Below are 26,056 nucleotides of genomic sequence, written 5' to 3'. Positions count from 1 at the left end.
AAAATCCTGTTTTCCCTGCACAGAAACAAAATGTCCCACCCAAATCTAACTCACTTGAACATGTTATATCTGCCCCCCCTGCAGTGCACATGGTTTTGCCCAACTGCTAACAAATTTGCTGCTGCGATCAGCTCTGAATTACCCCCATTGTTTCTTTTGTAGAAGGAGACTATCAATCACTAACATAGTACTGCACCTTACATTATTTGGTCACACAACGATCAGTTTGCCATAATTGCTTTGAATCCTGTATTGCACTTGGTATGCCGTATGTGGCTCTGCACAGTTTTCCGGTATATATGTATAGTATTCTGACATTTTATGAATTTGAAATTTGAGTTTAGAAAACAAACAGACACCATTCAGTCCTCATGACAACAGAGTGCATAAGTGTTTTGATAAATGGCATGCTGACATTGCGGTACTGACTGAAAAGCAGAAGGATGAGGCTCTGGAGTATGGCTATTTTGGCTATAGACTAAATAAATACAATTCTCCATGGTGTGTATATAACACCAGTGCATTTCCATGCTATTACCTGTCCCCAGAATATGATTCCAGTGTTACCAGCACTGCAGGACATACCATTTTTTTTTCACCAGTATCACATTTCTGGTCAGAAGGACAGACCCTAATCTCATTCATTAAAGACCCCAATCCACAACTGGCTGGAGTAATGGGTGCATTTGAATTCTCTGTACGGGAAAGGGCCCTCAAAGGGATTCTATCTGTTCCTCATTAACCAAGCCTAACATGTGCATAACAATGTATACAGATGGAGCTTTTGACCAGGACTGACTGTTGTGAGCTACATTTATTAACATAGTGGGATACTCTATACCAGCCATTAACATACACAGACACACACACACACACACACACACACACACACACACACACACACACACAACTAGTATTCTCTACCACTCGCTAACCAAAGAACAAGATAATTTCAATATCTCAAATTAATACAGGACTTTTATTAAAAACTGAAACAATCAAAAACATTTTCTAAAACTCCAGCTAGTTATTACTAGTTTGTGCCAGATACAAATCGTTGTTCCTTCGATGGTTGCCACTTTGCTGGTATTCTACTTCCAGTCCAATACAAATTGACCTAATGCCAAAGATAAGTCTATGACAGCAGAAGGTATGCCATTTTCCAGAGTAGGTGGCAGACACATTTCTCTCTATGTTGTGCATGTTATAAACAGCGGTATTAAAATAATTTTCATATGTCACGGCTGGAAAGCTAGTGATTTATCTGTCCCTGCAGAGTGAGTTCTGCATCTAAAGGTTTGTTTTATATACTGCACTTTCCAGACTGCATGGCATAAAGGTACTGGTGCCACAGGCTCGGGGAACCATTATAGGCAGAGAACAAGGGCACATTCTGCTAACAGATGCATGGCCGAATGTGGAGCACCATACAATGCCTATAGCTGCTCCATAGAAGGTAGCACATGGTGACCTAGCACTCACAGTATAGGGCATTTAGGAGCATATATAGCTTAACCATCCCAAGGTCTTTCATGAACAATGGATTAAACCTTGTTTCAAGAAACCTGACATCCAAAGGCAACAGAACAATATGGGATGGAGGGGTGGTTAGAAAATAGATATGCGAGAAGGAAATAACTTGTTATAGCAACTTGTTATAGTATATGAAGCAGTAACCAGCAAAAAGATTTAGGAAAGAGATATACAGGGAGTAATCAATTAATGGCAATGTGTGGTTTGCGATATGTGGCTGCACACATCCCTCTAATTCTGGTGCCTAATATCGCAGATTCTTCTGCGCATCTCTTCTATGACAGTGGTGCCAGATCCCAGAGATAGGCCAGAATGCTGGCACACTGTGCCCATCGCCCCTAACCGAATATCCCGCATAGAGTAGTGACATTATGAAAGACAAGGAGCCTCAGCACATATGAAGAGAAGGAGTTGAAATGATATGTAAAAATCTGTTGTGATGAAAACAAAAGGTCCTGTGCATCAAAAGCGTGTTTGTGTTTTATTGACCTATTTGCTGCATTGGATTGGAAAAGAACTGTAAGGTGGAAAATGTAAAATGTGGTGCATTTAAAAGAAAATTATATCTTATTGTATAACTTGTATTGTTCTGGTACATATGTTGCCATTAAATAGAGACTACAGATTCTTTGAGGCCCTGCAACAAATGATAAGGTAGGTCTTAAATATATGTAATTTGTCCACAATTTTTGTTAAAAAGGTTTTCAATTGAAAATGTTCAATTTGATACCAAATTTTTCAAGTTGCAAAAAATACTTTGTGTTTTCAAAACAAAATAGCTAATGATGAAAGATGTCAGTGTTTTCTTCCTCGCTACTGAAAGGGTTGAGCCAAAAGCAGTATGTATGTGCCACATTTTACAGATGCTCACACTATGCAAACTTGCTGACTGGAATGTGCAAGAGGCTGGTGAGCAGCAGAGATAGGAGTAACATGAGAACCAGGTACATCTCCATATAGGAAGTCAGCACTGCTGCCTTCAGGGTAACTCCAAGTATACTCATTTCCAAAGTTAGTTAAAGTAATCTTGGGAAGTAGTTGATTTGCCGGCAGTCAGGATACCAACACCGGAATCCCGACCACTGATAGTGCCAACAGCTGGAATGCCGGCTACCAGGGGCTATTCCCACTCGTACTATTCCCATAGAGGGGAAATGGAGCCTGTGGCAAGCGCAGCCGGCATTCTGCCAGCCGGGAACCCGGGGTTGGTATGCTGGCTTCTGGGATGCCGACTGCCGGTATTACAGCCCCAACCCGTGATCTTCAATGTAAAGATGTCCTATCGCCTTTTCTATTCCGGCCAAATGTTGATAAAGACAGCCTTACACAGCATGCCAATGTCCTCATTAATTAGACTTCTTTGTAATGCAATATTAAATGGTATAGAAAAGCTTACCACTCAAGTGCAAAGAGGTGTTTCCTGTCCTAGATAAAAAGGTATACAGATAGTTCTGAGTGTGCTGTACCCACTCTAGGCACTTAGGTGTATTCATAGCTTAAGCACATCCCAAAGTCCCCCTTGAGCAATGCATTAGCACCTTGTCTAGAAAACCTTGTATGCAACTAATTTGCACTTTGATAAACAGACTTCAAAGTCTGCAAAACTACATTCTCTCTCATTTTTTTTTTATCCATAGGAATAAAGTGGAAACTTAGCATTGTGATGGAAAACACAGCAATACACTGCTGGGGAAGTATATAGGATAACCTGTGACTGAGACATGACGACATCGTTGTACAGTCTAATGGGAAGGCACATACTGTAATAAATGGACGGTCATGATGATAATCAATAGTTAACAATACAAATTAAAGTAGCCTGATATTTTTCCTTTGAAAGTACAATTTGCAGTCACAGGAAATGAAGTATAGAGAATGTCTCCTGACCTTTATCCTCTTATGTACGTAATGTAAGTGTTCAGATCTATATGTACAATATGGTCTGGGTAAAGTGGCAGCTGTCACATCACTGATCACAGGGCTGCAGGGAAATAGCTTGGGCAGTTTGGTCTGTGCAAGCCATACATTCATGCAGTCAGAACCATGCTGAAGACCAGGGACGGACTGGGACCTTTTTTCGTCCCTTGAATCCGTGTGCCCGCGTGGCGCAAATGGGGTGCTTAGCAACTCAGCACTACGGGTGGCAGCGAGGGACAAACCAGAGAGCCAGAAGCTGCGCTGCACGCGGCCTTCCTGGTTCTCTCTCGACAGCACTGGCCCATCGGTCCTTCTGGCATTTGTCAGATGTGCCAGATGGGCAGTCCGGCCCTGCTGAAGGCTGACGGTGGGCGAGATGTACAATTTTCATGGGTTCACAGTTAAGTCATCTATAGGTATTCACCACTTTATAGAAGCTGAGGGTGCCAACGAAAACAGCAGAAAAGAAAAGAATAGAGCATAGGAGTGGGGATGCCCCTAAGGCAACACTGACATATATTAGGACAGTGAAGGACAATCAGAGATGTGAGTAACTCCTCTTCATAATCCCAGCTGCTTCTCCATTGCTTCTTTCAGCTTGAATTTTTGTATCTGAAATGGATGAAAGTAATATACTCATTTAAATTAACTGCAGATATAATTTTAGCTGACTCATTTACTATTACACCACATATGACTAAATAACATCTGCTGTTTCACCAACCAAAGTTCCAATCTGAGTGTGGGTTGCTAAAAACATAATTTCCTTTGGCCTGACTTATACCAGGATTTTGTCTCACCTATATCACATCCTTGCATTCACTGAGAACGATGCTGTATGTAAATACCACAGTACTGAGAATAGCTCTAATGCATTTTCACAGTCTTACTTACAAGAATTGACATAACCTCTTGAAGGGTTAATGGTCCCGTTCCCCACTGACAGGGCACTAGCTCCTGAGGGACCTATTCGCAAGCCCCACCACGGCGAGCGTACATTCCCGCAGCACGCCGCCACCTCTAACAGATGCCAAAAGAGTGAAGAGTGGTGAGTACTAAGCTGGCGTCCCGGTTAACGAGTCGCCACCCATTATGGCTGCATGAGGGTACGGAGATGCATGGCTTCTAACCGGGGCGGACTGCGTCTCCAGACTCGGTACACAGTGCAGACGCACAGCTTCTGAGAGGGCGAACTGAGTCTCAGTACACTGTACACAGTACCCACACTGGTAAACACAGACTAAAAATGGTTCTGACTCCATTTTAAGCACTAATTACCTTAGCCAGTATAAAAAAAAGCGGGATGACCGTGCGCCATTGAGGGGGCAGGGCTTCACTATGAGCAGATCCAGCAGCTCACCAGCGCCATTTTCCCTCTGCAGTGGACACAGACACTGACTGACAGGGACGCGCAGCTCCTCCGGAGTGACTCCAGATTACCTCAGCGGTACCAAGGGGTCATAGCAGGGGGGGGAGCGATTCTTGGTGTACTAAGTCCCCAATCTGGGTACTTAGTCTGCGACCCGGCTACACTTGGCATTAGCGATAAGGGCGCTGTGTGCTGGCTCCATAATATCTCTGTGTTTCCCTTGAAGGGATCTTTGTGGGTTAATTGTGCTTTTAACCTTTTCCTGTGTGTGTGTGTGTGTGTGTGTGTGTGTGTGCTGTCACAATATGTCGGGCAAAGAGTGTGCTTCATGTACGGCAGAGTGTTCCTCTTCCCCAGGGGGCTCACTTCTGTGTACTCAGTGTAGTGCACCTTCCCAGGCTAGCTGGGCTGTCTACTAAATTGTCCCGCAATGAGAAAGAAACACAATACTTAAGACAGTCTGTGGATGAGTTTATGAACAGAGACTCAGTCCCCAAACCAGCGTCTCAGACCCCTACCATTTGTCCGCAAAAACGTACTCTGGCCCATATCCTGCAGTCTGACTCTGATGTTCAAGGGTCAGACATGGAGGAGGGTGAGGTAACTCAAAGGGGGGGGGGGGGGGATTCTGCTCTGTCACAGGGAATAGAGGCTCTTATAGAAGCTATCAGACACGTTCTGCAAATTCCTGAGAAGGTGACAGAGGAGCGTGAGGAATCTTATTTTAATGTAAAAAAGAAGTCCTCAAGTCACTTTTCCTGTGTCAAAGGAACTGAATGCCCTGTTTGAAGAACCGTGGGTTAATCCTTATAGGAAATTTGAAATTCCTAAAAGGTTACTCTCATCCTTTTCTTTTCCTCCTCAGCATAGGAAAAAATGGGAAAATCCACCGATAGTAAATGCATCAGTATCCAGGCTGTCACGGAAAATAGTGTTGCCTGTCCCTGGTGCAGCCTCCCTGAAAGACACGGCTGATCGTAGAATTGAGACCACACTCAAATCCTTGTATACGGCTGCTGGGGTGGCCCTGAGACCCACAATAGCATGTGCGTGGATTACTGAAGCCATTTCTAAATGGCCAGGTAACCTAATTGAGGGGTTAGATTCCTTATCTAGAGGGGAGAGGTTTTTTTTCTCCTGCAACATATACAGGACTCTGCAAACTTTATGGTGGAAGCCATAAAAGAAGTAGGTTTGCTTAATGCATGCACCACTGCTATGGCAGTGTCAGCACGCAGGGGCTTATGGGTAGGCCAGTGGACTGCTGACGTGGACTCCAGGAAAGGCGTGGAAGGCCTGTCATTCACAGGCGAGGCCTTATTTGGAGAGGACAAATGGATCTCCAAAGCTACGGCGGGTAAGTCTACATATATTCTTTCCGCAGCGCCCCCATCCAGGAAGGCTTACTCAGCTTAAAATTTACAGTTCTTTTGGACGGCCAAGTTTAAGGGCAAAACCAGAGGTTCTTCTACAGCCACCAGAGGCGCTAGAGGTAAACTACGCAAACCAGCAACTGCTGGTTATCAGGAACAGAGTTCAAGCTCTGCTTCCTCAAAGCCTTCAGTATGACGGTGGACCGCGATGCCTAGACGACTGGCGGGTGGAAGCCAGACTCAAATTCTTCAGTCACATCCGGACAAGTTCGTGCCAGGATCCCTGGGTCATAGATCTTATTTCCCAGGGCTACAGACTGGAGTTCCAGTAGCTCCCACCTCACAGATTGTTCAAATCAGGCTTACCAGTTTCGCAAGAGGCAAGTATAACTTTACAGGACGCCATTCAAAAACTGGTACAGACTCAGGTCATTGTTCCAGTTCCACCTCATATGCAAAACAAGGGGTATTATTCCAACTTGTTTGTAGTACCGAAACCGGAAAGTTCAGTAAGACCGATTTTGAACCTCAAGTCGTTGAACCCTTACTTACGAGTGTTCAAATTCAAGATGGAGTCTCCGAGAGCGGTGATCTCAGGTCTGGAGGAGGGGGAATTCCTAGTGTCTCTGGATATCAAGGATGCGGACCTTCACATTCCGATCTGGCCGCCTCATCAGGCTTATCTACGCTTTGCACCACAGTTCCAGGCCCTGCCATTTGGTCTCTCCACGGCACTGAGGGTGTTCACCAAGGTGAAGGCAGAGATGATGTTTGTCCTTCGCAAGCAGGAAGTGAACATAATTCCGTACCTGGACGAACTTCTGATAAAGGCACCGTTTAGGGAGAGGTTGTTGAACAGCATTGGCCTCACAACCAAACTACTCCTGGATCATGGATAGATTCTGAATCTTCTGAAATATCACTAAGAGCCAACTCGGAGGCTCCTGTTTCTAGGAATGATACTGGACACAGAGTCGCAGAAGGTGTTCCTTTCATTGCAAAATGCATTGGTAATCTAGTCAATGGTTCGGGATGTCCTGAGGCCAACCCGGATATCGGTGCATCTATGCATTCGCCTTCTGGGGGAAATGGTAGCCTCTTACGAGGTGCTTCAGTACGGAAGGTTTCACGCAAGACCCTTCCAGCTCGATCACTTGTACAAATGGTCTGGATCACATCTTCACATGCACCAGAGGATCCGTCTGTCGCCAAAAGCCAAGATTTTTCTTCTATGGTGGCTTCAGACTTCTCACCTAATCATGGGTCGACGGTTTGGGATTCAGAATTGGATTCTGCTAACCAGAGACGCAAGCCTCATTAGTTAGGGAGCAGTCACCCAGGGGGTACAGTTTCAGGGAAGATGGTGAAGTCAGGAAGTCGTCCTTCCAATCAACATTCTGGAACTCGGGGCTATATACAACGCCCTTCTGCGGGCCTCATATCTTCTTCAAGATCAGGCCATTCAAGTCCGGACTGGCCAAGAAGGGCCTGGTACGAGGACCTTCGGGAGATGCTCCTTGAAGATCCGTGGCCTCTGCCTCTTTGTGAGGATTTTATGCAACAGGGCCCGTTCGTCTATCAAGACTTACCGCGGCTACGTTTAACGGCATGGAAGTTGAATGGCTGACAAGGTTATCCTGACTATGATCCAAGCCAGGAAGGGGGTAATGTCTAAACATTACCACCGTATTTGGAAGAAATAAGTCTCTTGGTGTGAGAGCAGACAATATTCTGCAGTGGAATTTCACCTGGGGCGTTTCCTGCTTTTTGTGCAGTCAGGTGAGGATGTGGGCCTACGTCTGGGCTCCATTAAAGTCCAATTTTTGGTCTTGTCCATTTTCTTTCAGAAGCAATTGGCTTCTCTCCCTGAGGTCCAGATGTTCTTGAAAGGTGTTCTGCACATCCAACCTCCCTTTGTGCCTCCCACGGCACCTTGGAATCTTAATTTGGTGCTGCAGTTCCTCCAATCGGACTGGTTTGAACCGTTACAGGAGGGGTACGTAAAATATCTTACGTGGAGGACCGTCACACTGTTGGCCTTGGCTTCAGCAATATGTGTGTCAGAGCTGGGGGTGTTGTCTCACAAGAGCCCCTATTTCATTTTCCATGACGACAGAGCTGAACTCAGAACTTGCCAGCAATTTCTTCCTAAAGTGGTGTCTGCGTTTCACATCAACCAACCTATTGTGGTTTTGGTTGTGACCGACACCTCTGCTACTTCAAAGTCTTTGGATGTTGTGAGGGCTTTGAAGGTGTATGTAAAATAAACAACGCATCACAGAAAATCTGACTCGCTGTTTGTTCTCGATGATACCAATAAGATTGGGTGTCCTGCTTCTAAGCAGTCTATTGCGCGCTGGATCAGGCTCACTATCCAGCATGTTTATTCCACGGCAGGATTGCCGGTTCCAAAATCTGTACAGGCCCACTCTACTAGGTCGGTGGGTTCTTCTTGGGTGGCTGCCCGGGGTGTCTCAGCTTTACAGCTGTCGAGCAGCTACTTGGTCAGGTTCGAACACGTTTGCAAAGTTTTACAAGTTTGATATTTTGGCCTCTGAGGACCTTCAGTTTGGTCAATCAGTTCTGCAGGAACCTCAGCACTCTCCCACCCGGTTTGGGAGCTTTGGTACTTCCCCATGATACTAAATGGATTCCCAGTATCCTCTAGGACGTAAGAGAAAATAGGATTTTAATTACCTACCGGTAAATCCTTTTCTCGTAGTCCGTAGAAGATACTGGGCGCCTGCCCAGTGCTTCGTTCTTCCTGCAGTGTTACTTGTTTAAGAATTGTTGTTTGGTTCAGCTGTTGCTGTTCCTAGTTTCAAGTTTGGTTAGCATGGCTTTCCTCTTGTTTTATGTGTGCTGGTTCGGAATCTCACCACTATCCTTTTATATCCTTCTCTCAAAGTATGTCCGTCTCCTCTGGGACAGTTTCCTAGACTGAGTCTGGTAGGAGGGGCATAAAGGGAGGAGCCAGCCCACACTATCAAATTCTTAAAGTGCCCATGGTGGACCCGTCTATACTCCATGGTACTAAATGGATTCCCAGTATCCTCTACGGACTACGAGAAAAGGATTTACCGGTAGGTAATTAAAATCCTATTTACAGTTTAACATGTGATTCTATGCTAGGTTTAGGCAACATCCAACACTTCAGATGCTGTGGAACTACATCTGCCAGCATTCCCTGCAACAGTTTTGCTGTTAGGGCATGCTAAAACAGTTGCATGGCATGCTGGGATGTGTAGCTTCACAGTAGCTGAAGTGCTGGAGGTTGCCTACCCTTGTTCTACACAACCATATGTACAGTAAATAGCCAAATCAACTGATGAAACACTATTTAGAAGAAAGTGATTGGCCTGAAGCTGACTGAAGTGTATACTACAATAGTCCAATTACAGTCTAACGATCTTACAGCTGTCTATATTGCATATGTACTTCAAATATCTTTGTGCTTTATCATTCAAAATGACAATGTGTGTGAAACAATTAGTTATTTGATTTACAAAATGCAGATTGTAATACTTGCCTCATATGTAAAATATGTTATTGTACAGAAACAAACAAAACTTAGAATGTCAGCCTTTCAGCCTGAGAACCACTTCTATAGAAATGTAATGTAATATAACACAAAATAACACAGATAGAGTTCAGAGGACTAAACTTACTGTAAGTTGCGCTTTTCTTAACAACCGTGTCTTTGACAGTTGGATTTAAATGAGCAATAATAATAATAATAATAATAAATAAAAAAACTATTTTTATCACCAGTAAATTCAGCAACTAAAGACGCAGCATCTCTGAAAAGCGCAGCTTAGAAAATTTACCCCATGGTGTGCCTATTGAGGCAACCGAGGTTGTTATCTCAGACAACAAGTTTTGGGGTATGTAACTAGGGGCTTGATTCAGAGATAGACACAATGCCCAGGTTTGCGGATTTGAGTGATCACTTTTTACTGCGCCAAGATTTAAAACTGAAGGCAGTGACAGTGAGTAGCTGACAGTCGGTGAGTGTTTGTGGGAGGTAACGGGGGTGGAGAGTTCAATGCAGGGGTGTCATCACCATTTCAGGAAGTGTCTCAACCTGAGACTGCGTTGTCATATGCAGTTGTAAAGGCTCCAGCAGCTTACCACTGGGTTACTCATATGATTGATGGTCCGACCAATGGTGCGTCGATGTGCACTAGTGGTGGATTAGAGATGCCAGAGGGTGTCTCTCTACAAATCCCTACAGCTGTGACATTAGCGTATTTTCACAGAACCACCTTTATAAGCTGAGGCAATATCTGTGACTTGCTAAGTGTCCTAGAAAGGAAACTGCAGAAGAAAAGGCACGTGTGATTGTACAATTGGTATTGGTCTCTGCATGAAATTATGTAGCTCTCAAACAACTGTACTTAAATATGTTATCTTTTCAACAGGATTATGCCTGAATATTTATGATGGGTAAGTATCAAGCACACTATAGATATCATTGTTTCTCCCCTGGGACAGAGGCCCTGTACTATACATGGGGGGGTTTATGCTACAGAAGCCTATTTGCTATTTTAACGTGTTGCATGTTGATAGATCAAATAATTCACAGGTTTAGTTATCCCAAATATGCACAAACCAACCAAACACAAAGATTAGATGCCCCCCCCCACACACACGCATGTTAATTATGGTTTTACACTATTGCCATAACAGTTTTCTAAACTACCCCACCCCCCACTTACCTTTCCAGAAACTGTTAGAGGATATTCATTTACAAAGACAATGTAACGAGGAATCTTAAAATGAGAGATCTATTGGGATAAAAGAGAAACAGATTACATATAAAATAGACAGTAACACAAACATAAGTACTATGGGGGTAATTCCAAGTTGATCGCAGCAGGATATTTTTTAGCAGTTGGGCAAAACCATGTGCACTGCAGGGGGGGCAGATATGACATTTGCAGAGAGAGTTAGATTTGGGTGGGTTATTTTGTTTCTGTGCAGGGTAAATACTGGCTGCTTTATTTTTACACAGCAATTTAGATTGCAGATTGAACACACCACACCCAAATCTAACTCTCTCTGCACATGTTATATCTGCCCCCCCCCACCCCTGCAATGCACATGGTTTTGCCCAACTGCTAAAAAATTTCTTGCTGCGATCAACTTGGAATTACCCCCTATGAACAATAGATTTGCTCAGAAAAAAAACAACAAAAATAACAACAACCCTCATATAGCATAACAATGTGAAAGTTAAACTCATACTGCTATGGCTAATGGTGTGTCTTCACAATGGGGAATCAGTTCTTCTTAGGCAGTTTAACATAGAATGGCTCTTGCAGGCGTCACTGTATGCATCTTTGTTTTGCATAAAACATGCATTACTGTACTGCACATGTGTGCAGAAAAGTCTTATGCATACAGTATGTAGAGGCGTAACTAAGGCTTTTGGAGCCCAGGGCAAGATGAAAAATCGCTCCCCCCAAATTTTTTTTTTATTATAATAAATAAATAAATAAAATAAACTATACAAGTATGATAGAAATCTTATATAAATACATTATCTGGTGTTCCTGCTAGAATAGGGGCTGGGCAGGTGTAGAGGTGCGGGCAGTAGCTTCAGTGAGTGTGCTACCGAAATGGGGGCGTGGTCGACCTGGGAGGGAACATGGGCCCTCATTCCGAGTTGATCGGTCGCAAGGCGAATTTAGCAGAGTTACACACGCTAAGCCGCCGCCTACTGGGAGTGAATCTTAGCTTCTTAAAATTGCGACCGATGTATTCGCAATATTGCGATTACTAACTACTTAGCAGTTTCAGAGTAGCTCCAGACTTACTCTGCCTGTGCGATCAGTTCAGTGCTTGTCGTTCCTGGTTGACGTCACAAACACACCCAGCGTTCGCCCAGGCACTCCCACCGTTTCTCCGGCCACTCCTGCGTTTTTTCCGGAAACTGTAGCGTTTTCAGCCACACGCCCCTGAAACGCCGTGTTTCCGCCCAGTAACACCCATTTCCTGTCAATCACATTACGATCGCCGGAGCGAAGAAAAAGCCGTGAGTAAAAATACTTTCTTCATAGTAAAGTTACTTGGCGCAGTCGCAGTGCGAACATTGCGCATGCGTACTAAGCGGATTTTCACTGCGATGCGATGAAAAATACCGAGCGAACAACTCGGAATGAGGGCCATGGTTTCATTCCCTTGAGCTTTTTTAACAAATGAGAGTCCTGGAGGTTTTTTGTTTTTTTTTCCCTATGTTTTTTTACTATTCATGCAAGGGGCGTCCCCAGGATGGTTTTTTATAAATTATAAACATTCCACACAGTTATAGTAGTACCCCATACACACATTACACCACACCGTAGTAGTACCCCATATACATGTTACGCCACACACTAGTAGTGCACATTATACACAGAGCTGGCCCTAACCAATATGATGCCTTAGGCAAGATTTTGGCTGGTGCCCCCAAGCACCACCGCTAGTTCTGCCTCTGACAGTGCACCCTTTTCCCAGCACCATCACCCCTCAGCCATAGCAGTCCTTATTTTGAGTTTTCCTACCCCCTATATTTTAAATAGGAACAGTGTGCACATTCGGCGCACAGCTCAAAAAGGGGTGTGTTTTTGCTGGCAAGGGGCATGGCCACACAATAGTACCCCCAATTCAAATTACGCCACACCGTACTGCAACTTTATTCACATTTTATCATATACTAGTGTCCCTAATTCACGTTACATCATACAGTAGTACCACTATACCTTATATACATTACTCCTCACAGTAGTGCCCCTTATTCACATTACACCACACTGAATTGCTCCTTATTCACATTAGACCACAGAGTAGTGCCCTTTGTATACATTACGCCACACAGTAGAGCACCTTATATACATAATGCCACACATTAGTAATGCATGTATACGCATACCACACAGTTATGCCCCTTGACATATGACACACATTATTAATGTCATTATAAACATAATGCGCCTTACACATTATGACAACCTTTATTAATGCCCTTAAACACATATTGTCCCTTACACATATGCCACATATTATTAAGGCCCTTATACACATAATGACACACATAATGTCCCTTACACATATTCCGCACATTATTAATGTCCTTATACACGTAATGACACACATAGTGCCCCTTACACATTTGCCGTACATTATTAATGCATTTTTACATGACACACTTAATGCCCCTTACACATATGCCAAACACTACTGCACAACCAACCCACCCCCACACACACAGCACTTATACGGCCACTAACACTGTGACCTCTGCTTCTGCTTAGATACAAATGTGTCCTCATAAATCTTGCCTCAATGCTAACGTCGGGCGCTTTTTTGATGAAAATGCATCTTATTTGCATTGCTTTGTGGCTAGGATGCACAAGCAGCTTCTGCTGATTAAAATGATATGCAGCATGCCTATAAAATGTGTGAGACTGTGGCTGTATCTGCATACGAAATGCTACACAGAATGTAGGCATGCTGCATATCATTTTAATCAACAGAAGCTGCTGATGCCCCTAGGCACACTAAATGCCCTAGGCATTTGCCTAGTTTGCCTATGCCTAGGGCCGGCTCTGATTATACACATGCCAAACAGTAGTAGTGACCATTAAACATATTATGCCACACTATAGTAGTGCCCATTATACACATGCCACACCATAGCAGTACCTATTATACACATGCCACACAGTATTAGTACTAGTGATGAGCGGATTCGGTTTCTCGGAATCCGAACCCCCCCGAACTTCACCCATTTTACACAGTTCCGAGGCAGACTCGGATCCTCCCGCCTTGCTCGGTTAACCCGAGCGTGCCCGAACGCCATTATCCCGCTGTTGGATTCTCGCGAGATTCGTATTCTATATAAGGAGCCGCGCATCGCCGCCATTTTCACTCGTACATTGGAGATGATAGGGAGAGGACGTGCAGCGTTCTCAGTTTCTGTGTTCAGTGTGCTGCAAATATCTGTGCTCAGTGTGCTGCAAATATCTGTGCTCAGTGTGCATGCAAATATCTGTGCTCAGTGTGCTGAAAATATCTACGTTCGCTGCCTGAAAAACGCTCCATATCTGTGCTGCATTGTAGTATAGGAGGACAGTGCGGAATTTTGCTGACCAGTGACCACCAGTATTATATAGCAGTACGGTACAGTAGTCCACTGCTCTACCTAGCTCTGTGTCGTCAAGTATACTATCCATCCATACCTGTGGTGCATTTTAGTTGTGCGCAGTATTATAGTAGGAGGACAGTGCAGAATTTTGCTGACCATCAGTATATAATATATAGCTGTACGGTACAGTAGGCCACTGCTCTACCTACCTCTGTGTCGTCAAGTATACTATCCATCCATACCTGTGGTGCATTTTAGTTATGCGCAGTATTATAGTAGGAGGACAGTGCAGAATTTTGCTGACCACCAGTATATAATATATAGCAGTACGGTACAGTAGTCCACTGCTCTACCTACCTCTGTGTCATCAAGTATACTATCCATCCATAACTGTGGTGCATTTTAGTTGTGCGCAGTATTATATAGTAGGAGGACAGTGCAGAATTTTGCTGACCACCAGTATATAATATATAGCAGTACGGTACAGTAGGCCACTGCTCTACCTACCTGTGTGTCGTCAAGTATACTATCCATCCATACCTGTGGTGCATTTTAGTTGTGCGCAGTATATATAGTAGGCGGACAGTGCAGAATTTTGCTGACCACCAGTATATAATATATAGCAGTACGGTACAGTAGGCCACTGCTCTACCTACCTCTGTGTCGTCAAGTATACTATCCATCCATACCTGTGGTGCATTTTAGTTGTGCGCAGTATATATAGTAGGAGGACAGTGCAGAATTTTGCTGACCACCAGTATATAATATATAGCAGTACGGTACAGTAGGCCATTGCTATTGATATATAACTGGCATATAATTCCACACATTAAAAAATGGAGAACAAAAATGTGGAGGGTAAAATAGGGAAAGATCAAGATCCACTTCCACCTCGTGCTGAAGCTGCTGCCACTAGTCATGGCCGAGACGATGAAATGCCATCAACGTTGTCTGCCAAGGCCGATGCCCAATGTCATAGTAGAGAGCATGTAAAATCCAAAAAACAAAAGTTCAGTAAAATGACCCAAAATCTAAATTAAAAGCGTCTGATGAGAAGCGTAAACTTGCCAATATGCCATTTACGACACGGAGTGGCAAGGAACGGCTGAGGCCCTGGCCTATGTTCATGGCTAGTGGTTCAGATTCACATGAGGATGGAAGCAATCATCCTCTCGCTAGAAAAATTAAAAGACTTAAGCTGACAAAAGCACAGCAAAGAACTGTGCGTTCTTCTAAATCACAAATCCCCAAGGAGAGTGCAATTGTGTCGGTAGCGATGCCTGACCTTCCCAACACTGGACGGGAAGAGGTGGCGCCTTCCACCATTTGCACGCCCCCTGCAAGTGCTGGAAGGAGCGCCCGCAGTCCAGTTCCTGATAGTCAAATTGAAGATGTCACTGTTGAAGTACACCAGGATGAGGATATGGGTGTTGCTAGCGCTGAGGAGGAAATTGACAAGGAGGATTCTGATGGTGAGGTGGTTTGTTTAAGTCAGGCACCCGGGGAGACACCTGTTGTCCGTGGGACGAATATGGCCATTGACATGCCTGGTCAAATTACAAAAAAAATCACCTCTTCGGTGTGGAATTATTTTAACAGAAATGCAGACAACATTTGTCAAGCCGTGTGTTGCCTTTGTCAAGCTGCAATAAGTAGGGGCAAGGACGTTAACCACCTAGGAACATCCTCCCTTATACGTCACCTGGAGCGCATTCATCAGAAGTCACTGACAAGTTCAAAAACTTTGGGTGACAGCGGAAGCAGTCCACTGACAACTAAATCCCTTCCTCTTGTAACCAAGCTCCTGCAAACCACACCAGCAACTCCCTCAGTGTCAATTTCCTCCTTAGACAGGAAAGCCTATAGTCCTGCAGGCCATGTTACTGTCAAGTCTGACGAGTCCTCTCCTGCCTGGGATTCCTCCGATGCATCCTTGAGTGTAATGCCTACTGCTGCTGGTGCTGCTGTTGTTGCTGCTGGGAGTCGATCGTCATCCCAGAGGGGAAGTCGGAAGACCACTTGCACTACTTCCAGTAAGCAATTGACTGTCCAACAGTCCTTTGCGAGGAAGATGAAATTTCACAGCAGTCATCCTGCTGCAAAGCAGATAACTCATGCCTTGGCAGCCTGGGTGGTGTTAAACGTGTGTCCAGTATCCACCGTTAATTCACAGGGAATTAGAGAATTTATTGAGTTAGTGTGTCCCCGGTACCAAATACCATCTAGGTTCCACTTCTCTAGGCAGGCGATACCGAGAATGTACACAGACCTCAGAAAAAGAGTCACCAGTGTCTTAAAAAATGCAGTTGTACCCAATGTCCACTTAACCACGGACATGTGGACAAGTGGAGCAGGGCAGACTCAGGGCTATATGACTGTGACAGCCCACTGGGTAGATGTATTGCCTCCCGCAGCAAGAACAGCAGCAGCAGCACCAGTAGCAGCATCTCGCAAACGCCAACTCGTTCCTAGGCAGGCTACGCTTTGTATCACCGCTTTCCAGAAGAGGCACACAGCTGACAACCTCTTACGGAAACTGAGGAACATCATCGCAGAATGGCTTACCCCAATTGGACTCTCTTGGGGATTTGTGACATCGGACAACGCCACCAATATTGTGCGTGCATTACATGTGGGCAAATTCCAGCACGTCCCATGTTTTGCACATACATTGAATTTGGTGGTGCAGAATTATTAAAAAACGACAGGGGCGTGCAAGAGATGCGGTCGGTGGCCCGAAGAATTGCAGGCCACTTTCAGCATTCAGCCACCGCGTGCCGAAGACTGGAGCACCAGCAAACACTCCTGAACCTGCCCCGCCATCATCTGAAGCAAGAGGCGGTAACGAGGTGGAATTTAACCCTCTATATGTTTCAGAGGATGGAGGAGCAGCAAAAGGCCATTCAAGCCTATACAGCTACCTACGATATAGGCAAAGGAGGGGGAATGCACCTGACACTTGGGTCACTTAGCTTAGCCATCCAGCGACCTTGGTGCACCTCTTTTTTTCTTTGCATCATGTGCTGTTTGGGGACTATTTTTTAAATCGGCCATCCTGTCTGACACTGCAGTGCCACTCCTAGATGGGCCAGGTGTTTGTGTCAGCCACTTGGGTCGCTTAGCTTAGCCATCCAGCGACCTTGGTACACCTCTTTTTTTCTTTGCATCATGTGCTGTTTGGGGACTATTTTTTAAATCTGCCATCCTGTCTGACACTGCAGTGCCACTCCTAGATGGGCCAGGTGTTTGTGTCGGCCACTTGGGTCGCTTAGCTTAGCCATCCAGCGACCTTGGTACACCTCTTTTTTTCTTTGCATCATGTGCTGTTTGGGGACTATTTTTTAAATCAGCCATCCTGTCTGACAATGCAGTGCCACTCCTAGATGGGCCAGGTGTTTGTGTCGGCCACTTGGGTTGCTTAGCTTAGTCATCCAGCGACCTCGGTGCAAATTTTAGGACTAAAGATAATATTGTGAGGTGTTCAGAATAGACTGGAAATGAGTGGAAATTATGGTTATTGAGGTTAATAATACTATGGGATCAAAATGACCCCCAAATTCTATGATTTAAGCTGTTTTTGAGGGGTTTTTGTAAAAAAAAAAAAAACGAATCCAAAACACACCCGAATCCGACAAAAAATTTTCAGGGAGGTTTTGCCAAAACGCGTCCGAATCCAAAACACGGCCGCGGAACCAAATCCAAAACCCGAAAAATTTCCGGTGCACATCACTAATTAGTACCAATTATACACATTATGCCACACAGTAGTAGTACCTATTATAGACATCACACCACATGGTAGCAGTACCCCATACACATTACATACAGTAGTAGTACCCCCATAGGCGTGCGCAGCACATTTTATTAGGGGGTGCACTGTCGGAGGGGTGTGTCTAGCACCGCCTTTTGGGCGTGTCTAGCACCATCTATTGACGTCAACGCAATATAAAATATCCACCCTTATGCCAATCCTAATAAAGCAGATACATTGTCAGATGTTGTGGAGTGCACCAAACAAACACCCCTGATGGCACTCACTGCAATTACACTGCTCCTCCTCAGCCTGGTCTGGCTCCCCCTCTCTTTCCCCTGCAAGCTGCAGCAGCTTACTTACAAGTCAGTCACTCACTGACACTGACAGTCGCAGACTAGTACTGCTGCTGCTGGAAAAACGAGTGACGTGTCAATGCTACTGCCAGCCGCCTGCCAGTATTGTATTTGTCTTCCTAAGAGGAACGCTGGCTGCATGCTGATCCTCATCAGTGTCTGGCATTGGCATAGCATAGAAGGAGAGAGGTGGGCATGTGGCGGGTGTGATGGGTGGGCGGTGGCGTCCGGTCAGTAATGCAGTCCTGACATGGTGCAGCGCAGAGAGGACAGTAATCAGCCTGCTCGGCGAACGCTGCATCAGGCATGTGAGACATTAGGCATGCCAGACATTAGGGGGTGCCTGTGCGCACCAGGCACCCCCCCCCTGCGCACACCTATGAGTACCCCATGTACAAGTTACGCCACATTGTAGTAGTACCTCATATACACGTCATGCCACACAGTAGTAGTGCCCATTATACACATTATAGGTAGTAGTACCCATTATACCACACAGTACAAGTACAGGCCCACCATCCACCTTAAAACTTAACATGGTTGAGACTGGAGACAGACAGACAGTCAAATCAATTATTCTGGTCTGTGCATCGCAGAGTTTACTTACAGCTGCCCTCCAGGACCAGGCTCCATAGAGCAGACAGACACTGCAATATAAAATCGCAGGGAGGCAGGCAGAGCAGTTGAGATGAGAGCCTCTGTCTCAATGTACTTTTTCAGTCCTCAGTCTCTCAATCCTCCTCACTGCGGCCCCCAGTTTGGCTCGCTTGTCATGCCGCCCATCAGCCCCGCTCTGGCGCCAACCCTGCCAGCTATGCAGATTCTGTTTGGGATTTTCGAAACTTATGACTGCCTCCCGACACCCCACCCACTCAATGACGTTATCTCCGGCTGCATCCCGAATCCCCACCCCATCTTGTTCCTTTTGGCAGCGTGGCGGCTACCTCCTTATGAAATCCCTATTCTTACTGGCCTGGTGCCGTCTACCCATACCCATGCACGCAGGACTAGTTCTAAGGTGTTCAGCTGCCCCCCTGCCAACTATAAATGCGCACCCTCCTACAAATGGGAGAGGTAGTGGGTGACACTAGGGAGAGGCAGTAGGTGACAAGCAGTCGGTTATGCTGGAGAAAGGCAATGAGTGACAAGCAGCAGGTGAGGATGGAAAGAGGCAGTTGGATGACAAGCAGTGGGTGACACTGGGGACAGGCAGTGGGTGACAGTCAATAGGTGACAGGCAGTGGGTGATGCTGAAGATAGGCAGTGGGTGACAGTGGAAGAAGCTGGGGAGAGGCAGTGGATGACAGGCAGTAGGTGACAGTGGGAGACATTGGGGAGAGGCAGTGGGTGACGTTGAGGAGAGGCAGTGGGTGATTTTGGGGAGAGGCAGTTTGTGACACAATGAGAGATGATGGGGACAGGCAGTGGGAGATGCTGGGGAGAAGCAGTAGGTGACACAATGAGAGATGATGGGGAGAGGCAGTGGGAGATGCTGGGGAGAAGCAGTAGGCGACGCTGGGGAGAGGCAGTGGGCGACAGGCAGTAGGTGACGCTGGAGAGAGGCAGTGGGCGACAGGCACTAGGTGATGCTGGGGAGAGGCAGTGGGCGACAGGCAGTAGGTGATGCTGGAGAGAGGCAGTGGGCGACAGGCAGTAGGTGACGCTGGGGAGAGGCAGTGGGCTACAGGCAGTAGGTGATGCTGGGGAGAGGCAGTGGGCGACAGGCAGTAGGTGATGCTGGGGAGAGGCAGTGGGCGACAGGCAGTAGGTGACGCTGGGGAGAGGCAGTGGGCTACAGGCAGTAGGTGACGCTGGGGAGAGGCAGTGGGCTACAGGCAGTAGGTGATGCTGGAGAGAGGCAGTGGGCGACAGGCAGTAGGTGACGCTGGGGAGAGGCAGTGGGCGACAGGCAGTAGGTGATGCTGGGGAGAGGCAGTGGGTGATACTGGGGAGTGCAGTACAGTTACAGGGTAATTAGGGCAGCATAGTATAGTGCAGGGCAATATAATAAAGTAGTTACGGCAGTATAGCTCAGTATAATAAAGAGTGGTTTGTGCAGTACAGAGTGAATAGGGTAGTATAGTATAATACAGAGTGGTAAGGGCAGCACAGTACAGTATAACACTTTTGTTCTGGGGGGCTGCGAGCATGCTAGACTGTGCTGCTGTTCTGGGGTAAGCTGTGCTATTGTTTTAGGGGGCTGTGAGAAGGGGAGTCTGTGCTGCTGTTCTGGTGGGGGGTGAAGGTGCTTCTGTGCGCATGATAAGGACAGGAGTGAGAGCTGCTTAATAGTCGGAGGCGGGGTACCCGCAATCATGGGGTGGGGATTGGGGTCACCCGTAAGCGTGTGTGTATGGAGGTTTGGGAAGCACGATAAGGAGTGAGGCCCGGAGGATAGGTGCTGCAGTGCCTTGAGTGCCTGGCGCAGCAACAGAGAGATGACAGTAGCGAGGACAGGCGCCTCTCCAGCCCACTGCCTTCCTCCCTGCATTGCTTACCCAGCTGACTGCTTTGTGCCAGCCCTGCACGCACAACCCTGGACAGTCCGGAACATTAGTAGCAGAAATGGAGCAGTGCAGTAAGCGTACACAGACGCCCGGCGGGGAGACACTCATCCCGGTAGTAAAATACCATGGTCGGCGGTACCCCCTCTGCTGGGCCTGTCACAGCGCCTAGGGTACATTCCGCTTCTGTGTATATGTACATACACTTTGGGAACTGTACCCATAAAAATGCCCTGTACAACCTTTGCAGCTTTAGAAGCAGTGTAAAAATTAAATCCCAGGCACACACCACAATAAATACACCCTACAAGAGAACTGATAAAAAGTGAGCAGACATGGAGCTGCATTAATGCAATCTCAGAGGTCAAATGATTATGTGACTTCATTCAAAAAAGTTCATAGATTGGCCATGTTGGTGGGGAGGAAGGGGGGGGGGGGGGCAACATCCTCCTGAGCAAATACGTACACATTTATTTGCACAAATACCAATTAATAACTGTATTCAAATTTACAATAGTGACACATACAATGGTTTGTTTTTTTCCATTTTATCAGTTCTCTTGTATTTATTGTGGTGTGTGCCTGGGATTTAATTTTTTCATTGTATTCTGTAATTTTTGTATTAAACTATAACTTTTAATGAAGCTGACAACAGGTGTAGAATTCCATGCTAATTATTTGTAAAGTGGGTGAAATACTAACCATTTCGGGGACTTACCAGCATTCCATAACTCAAAATACAAGGTCTGGATGGGAGTGGAGGTCTCCCGATGGAGGCATTGTGGGATGTACTGTGATTGATAAAGTGCATTGTTGGAATTATCAGTGCTGTCCTTTTTAACTTGTTATTGTAGTTCTGCTGACTAATCTTAGCCTATAGGGCTTCCAGCTCGATGAAGTGGAAAGATATCTTCACTGTAGGACTAGCAGGAAAGATACCTTCATTGTAGGACTAGCAGGCTTTATTATCAGAAACCACTTGTTATGCCACATCTACTATATAAAAGTGAAAATTTGTCCTTCTGTCTGTCTTTCTATACAAATCCACAGATTACAAGCGAAGATCGTGAAATTTGACATACGAGCATATTAAAACACACCGGAGGCAACTAAAACAATTTGAAATCCCTAGCACCCCTAGGGGGGCAGACAGCAGCACAGAGTATATCGGGAGACGGCATAAATCCAGAACTGCTGGAGCAATGTACTCTAAAATTGCTACACATATGCCTTACAATCTGGCAACAAACACTTGGGGGGGGGGGGGGGGTGTTTGACACCCCTAGCACCCCTAGGGGTGGGCCAGCAGCACTAAGTATTTCAGCAGACAGCATAATTTTGAAATGCCAGCAGCAATTTACAACAAACTTGGTACACATATGGCTTTCACTCTGGAAACAAACACTGTGGGGGTCAGACACCCCTAGGGGTGAGGCAGCAGTACAGAGTATGTCAGCAGACAGAAGGAAGGCCTGGAGCAATTTACACCAAACTTGGTACACATCTGACTTACAATCTGGGAACAAACACTGCGGGGGTTAGACACCCCTAGCACCCCTAGAGATGGGACAGCAGCACAGAATTTTTTGGAAGACAGCATAACTCCCGAATGCCTATGCCAATTTACAACAAACTTGGTACACGTATGATTTACAAGCTGGGAACAAACACTGTGGGGGTAAGACACCCCTAGCAACCCTAGGGGTGAGGCAGCAGCACAGAGTTTTTCAGCAGACATAACTCTGGAATGCCTAGAGCAATTTACACTAAACTTGCTTCAGATATGACCTACACTCTGGGAACAAACACTGTGGGGGTAACACACCACTAGCACCCCTAGGGGTGGCCCAGCAGCACACACTATATCAGGACATGCATGATATGTCAGTGATGACAGGGGCTGTGACATGATGTGAGGAGGGGAATGGAGGCAGCAGGAAGCCACAGACTATGAGCTGTATAGTGGGAAGAGCAGGGTCCCTTGGGGGACCAAAAAGGGGTCCGGCCACTACACAAAGTGCGTCTGGGAAGCAAGATATGCCTATACACTAGATCTCCAACCAAAGTAAATTAACAAACAACTATCATTCTAATTTACCATCCTCATCTCGCAGTGAAGCACGGGTATTCAGCTATCTACAATGTTATTTATACTGTGTGTTTAATATTTACATTTATTTCTCTAACGTCCTAAGTGGATGCTGGGGACTCCGTAAGGACCATGGGGAATAGCGGCTCCGCAGGAGACTGGGCACATCTAAAGAAAGCTTTAGGACTAACTGGTGTGCACTGGCTCCTCCCCCTATGACCCTCCTCCAAGCCTCAGTTAGATTTCTGTGCCCGACGAGAAGGGTGCACACTAGGGGCTCTCCTGAGCTTCTTAGTGAAAGTTTTAGTTTAGGTTTGTTATTTTCAGTGAGACCTGCTGGCAACAGGCTCACTGCATCGAGGGACTAAGGGGAGAAGAAGCGAACTCACCTGCGTGCAGAATGGATTGGGCTTCTTGGCTACTGGACATTAGCTCCAGAGGGACGATCACAGGTTCAGCCTGGATGGGTCCCGGAGCCGCGCCGCCGGCCCCCTTACAGAGCCAGAAGAGCGAAGAGGTCCGGAAAAATCGGCGGCAGAAGACGTTCCTGTCTTCAATAAGGTAGCGCACAGCACTGCAGCTGTGCGCCATTGCTCTCAGCACACTTCATACTCCGGTCACTGAGGGTGCAGGGCGCTGGGGGGGGCGCCCTGAGACGCAATAAAACACGATAAAAATACCTTACATGGCAAAAAATGCATCACATATAGCTCCTGGGCTATATGGATGCATTTAACCCCTGCCAAAATATACAGAAAAACGGGTGATAAGGCCGCCGAAAAGGGGGCGGAGCCTATCTCCTCAGCACACTGGCGCCATTTTCCCTCACAGCTCAGTTGGAGGGAAGCTCCCTGGCTCTTCCCTGCACTACAGAAAGGGTTAAAAAAAAGAGAGGGGGGCACTAATTAGGCGCAGTATTAAAACATACAGCAGCTATAAGGGGAAAAACACTTATATAAGGTTATCCCTGTATATATATATATATATATAGCGCTCTGGTGTGTGCTGGCATACTCTCCCTCTGTCTCCCCAAAGGGCTAGTGGGGTCCTGTCCTCTATCAGAGCATTCCCTGTGTGTGTGCTGTGTGTCGGTACGTTTGTGTCGACATGTATGAGGAGAAAAATGATGTGGAGACGGAGCAGAGTGTCTGTAACAGTGATGTCACCACCTAGGGGGTCGACACCTGAGTGGATGTACTGTTGAAAATTACGTGACAGTGTCAGCTCTGTATAAAAAAAAACAACAAAAAAAAAAAACAGTGGTTGACATGAGACAGCCGGCTACTCAGCTTGTGCCTGTCCAGACGTCTCATAGGCCGTCAGGGGCTCTAAAGCGCCCGTTACCTCAGATGGCAGATACAGACGCCGACACGGATACTGACTCCTGTGTCGACGGTGAAGAGACAACCGTGATTTCCAGTAGGGCCACACGTTACATGATTGAGACAATGGAAAATGTTTTATACATTTCTGATAATACGAGTACCCCCAAAAAGGGGTATTATGGTGAGGGAAAAATTACCTGTAGTTTTCCTGAATCTGAAAAATAAAATGAGGTGTGTGAACCCTTTCCCGCCAGAGGTTAGGGTGCGTTGGGAAACACCCCCTAGGGGGGATAAGGCGCTCACACGCTTGTAAGAACAAGGGCTCTACCTTCTCATGAGATGGCCGCCCTTAAGGATCCTGCTGATAGAAAGCAGGAGGGTATCCAAAAATGTATTCACACACATACTGGTGTTATACTGCGACCAGCAATCGCCTCAGCCTGGAGGTGCAGTGCTGGGTTGGCATGGTCGGATTCCCTGACTGGAAATATTGATATCCTAGATAAGGATAGTATATTATTGCCTATAGAGCATTTAAAAGATGCATTTCTATATATGCATGATGCACAGCGGAATATTTGCCGACTGGCATCAAGTATAAGTGCGTTGTCCAATTCTACCAGTAAAATGGTCAGGTGATGCGGATTCCAAACGGCATTTGGAAGTATTGCCTTTAAAAGGGGACATTTGGGGTCGGTCTTTTAGACCTGGTGGCCACGGCAACAACTGGGAAATCCACGTTTGTACCCCAGGTCGCCTCTCAAAATAAGACGCCGTATTATCAGGCGCAGTCCTTTGTTGGCAAGCGGACAAAAGGTTCCTCTTTTCTGCTCGTGACAGAGGGAGAGGAAAAAGGCTGAAGAGATTACCCAGTTCCCAGGAACAGAAATCCTTTCCCGCCTCTGCAAAAGCCCTCAGTATGACGCTAGGGCCTTACAAACTCAGGCACGGTGGGGGCCCGTTCTCAATGAATTTCAGTGCGCAGTGGGCTCACTCGCAAGTAGACCCCTGGATCCTTCAGGTAATATCTCAAGGGTACATATTGAAATTCGAGACGTCTCCCCCTCGCCGTTTCCAAAAGTCGGCTTTACCGACGTCTCCCTCTGACAGGGAGGCAGTTTTGGAAGCCATTCACCCAGCAGGTGATAATCAAGGTACCCCTCCTGCAACAGGGAACGGGGTATTATTCCACACTATTGTGGTACCGAAGCCAGACGGCCCGGTGAAACCGATTCTAAATCTAAAATCTAAAATCTTTGAACACTTACATACAGAGGTTCAAATTCAAGATTGAGTCACTCAGAGCAGTGATTGCAAACCTGGAAGAAGGGGACTACATGATGTCTTGGGACATCAAGGATGCTTACCTTCATGTCAAAGTTTACCCTTCTCACCAAGGGTACCTCAGGTTATGGTACAGAACTGTCACTATCAGTTCAGACGCTGCCGTAGGGATGGTCCACGGCACCCCGGGTCTTTACCAAGGTAATGGCCGAAATGATATCCCTTCGAAGGAAGGGAATTTTAGTTATCCCTTACTTGGACGATTCCCTGATAAGGGTAAGATCCAGGGAACAGTTGGAAGTCGGTGTAGCACTATCTCAGGTAGTGTTGCGGCAGCACGATTGGATTCTCAATATTCCAAAATCGCAGCTGGTTCCGACGACTTGTCTTCTGTTTCCTAGGGATGTTCCTGGACACAGTCCAGAAA

At 46.2% G+C, this 26,056-nt stretch overlaps 1 protein-coding gene across 1 annotated transcript in view; it reads right to left on the bottom strand.

Moving 5' to 3' along the window:
- Positions 1-960: 960 nt before the first annotated feature.
- The window catches only part of ACSF2 (acyl-CoA synthetase family member 2), a 286,408-nt gene continuing 261,312 nt past the window's right edge, over positions 961-26,056 (bottom strand). Inside the window, exons 15-16 of the mRNA XM_063960699.1 lie at positions 10,911-10,979; positions 961-4,062 (exon numbers count right to left, since the gene is read on the bottom strand). Of these exons, the coding sequence (XP_063816769.1) occupies positions 4,012-4,062; positions 10,911-10,979 (120 nt within the window). The 3' untranslated portion in view covers positions 961-4,011. The remainder of the gene's footprint in view (positions 4,063-10,910; positions 10,980-26,056) is intronic.

The sequence above is a fragment of the Pseudophryne corroboree genome, chromosome 3, assembly GCF_028390025.1.
Source record: "Pseudophryne corroboree isolate aPseCor3 chromosome 3, aPseCor3.hap2, whole genome shotgun sequence".
In the NCBI taxonomy this organism is placed as follows: Eukaryota; Metazoa; Chordata; class Amphibia; order Anura; family Myobatrachidae; genus Pseudophryne; species Pseudophryne corroboree.
The sequence above is the reverse complement of the archived record's forward strand: the minus strand, read 5'-3'. Positions and strand labels throughout refer to the sequence as shown.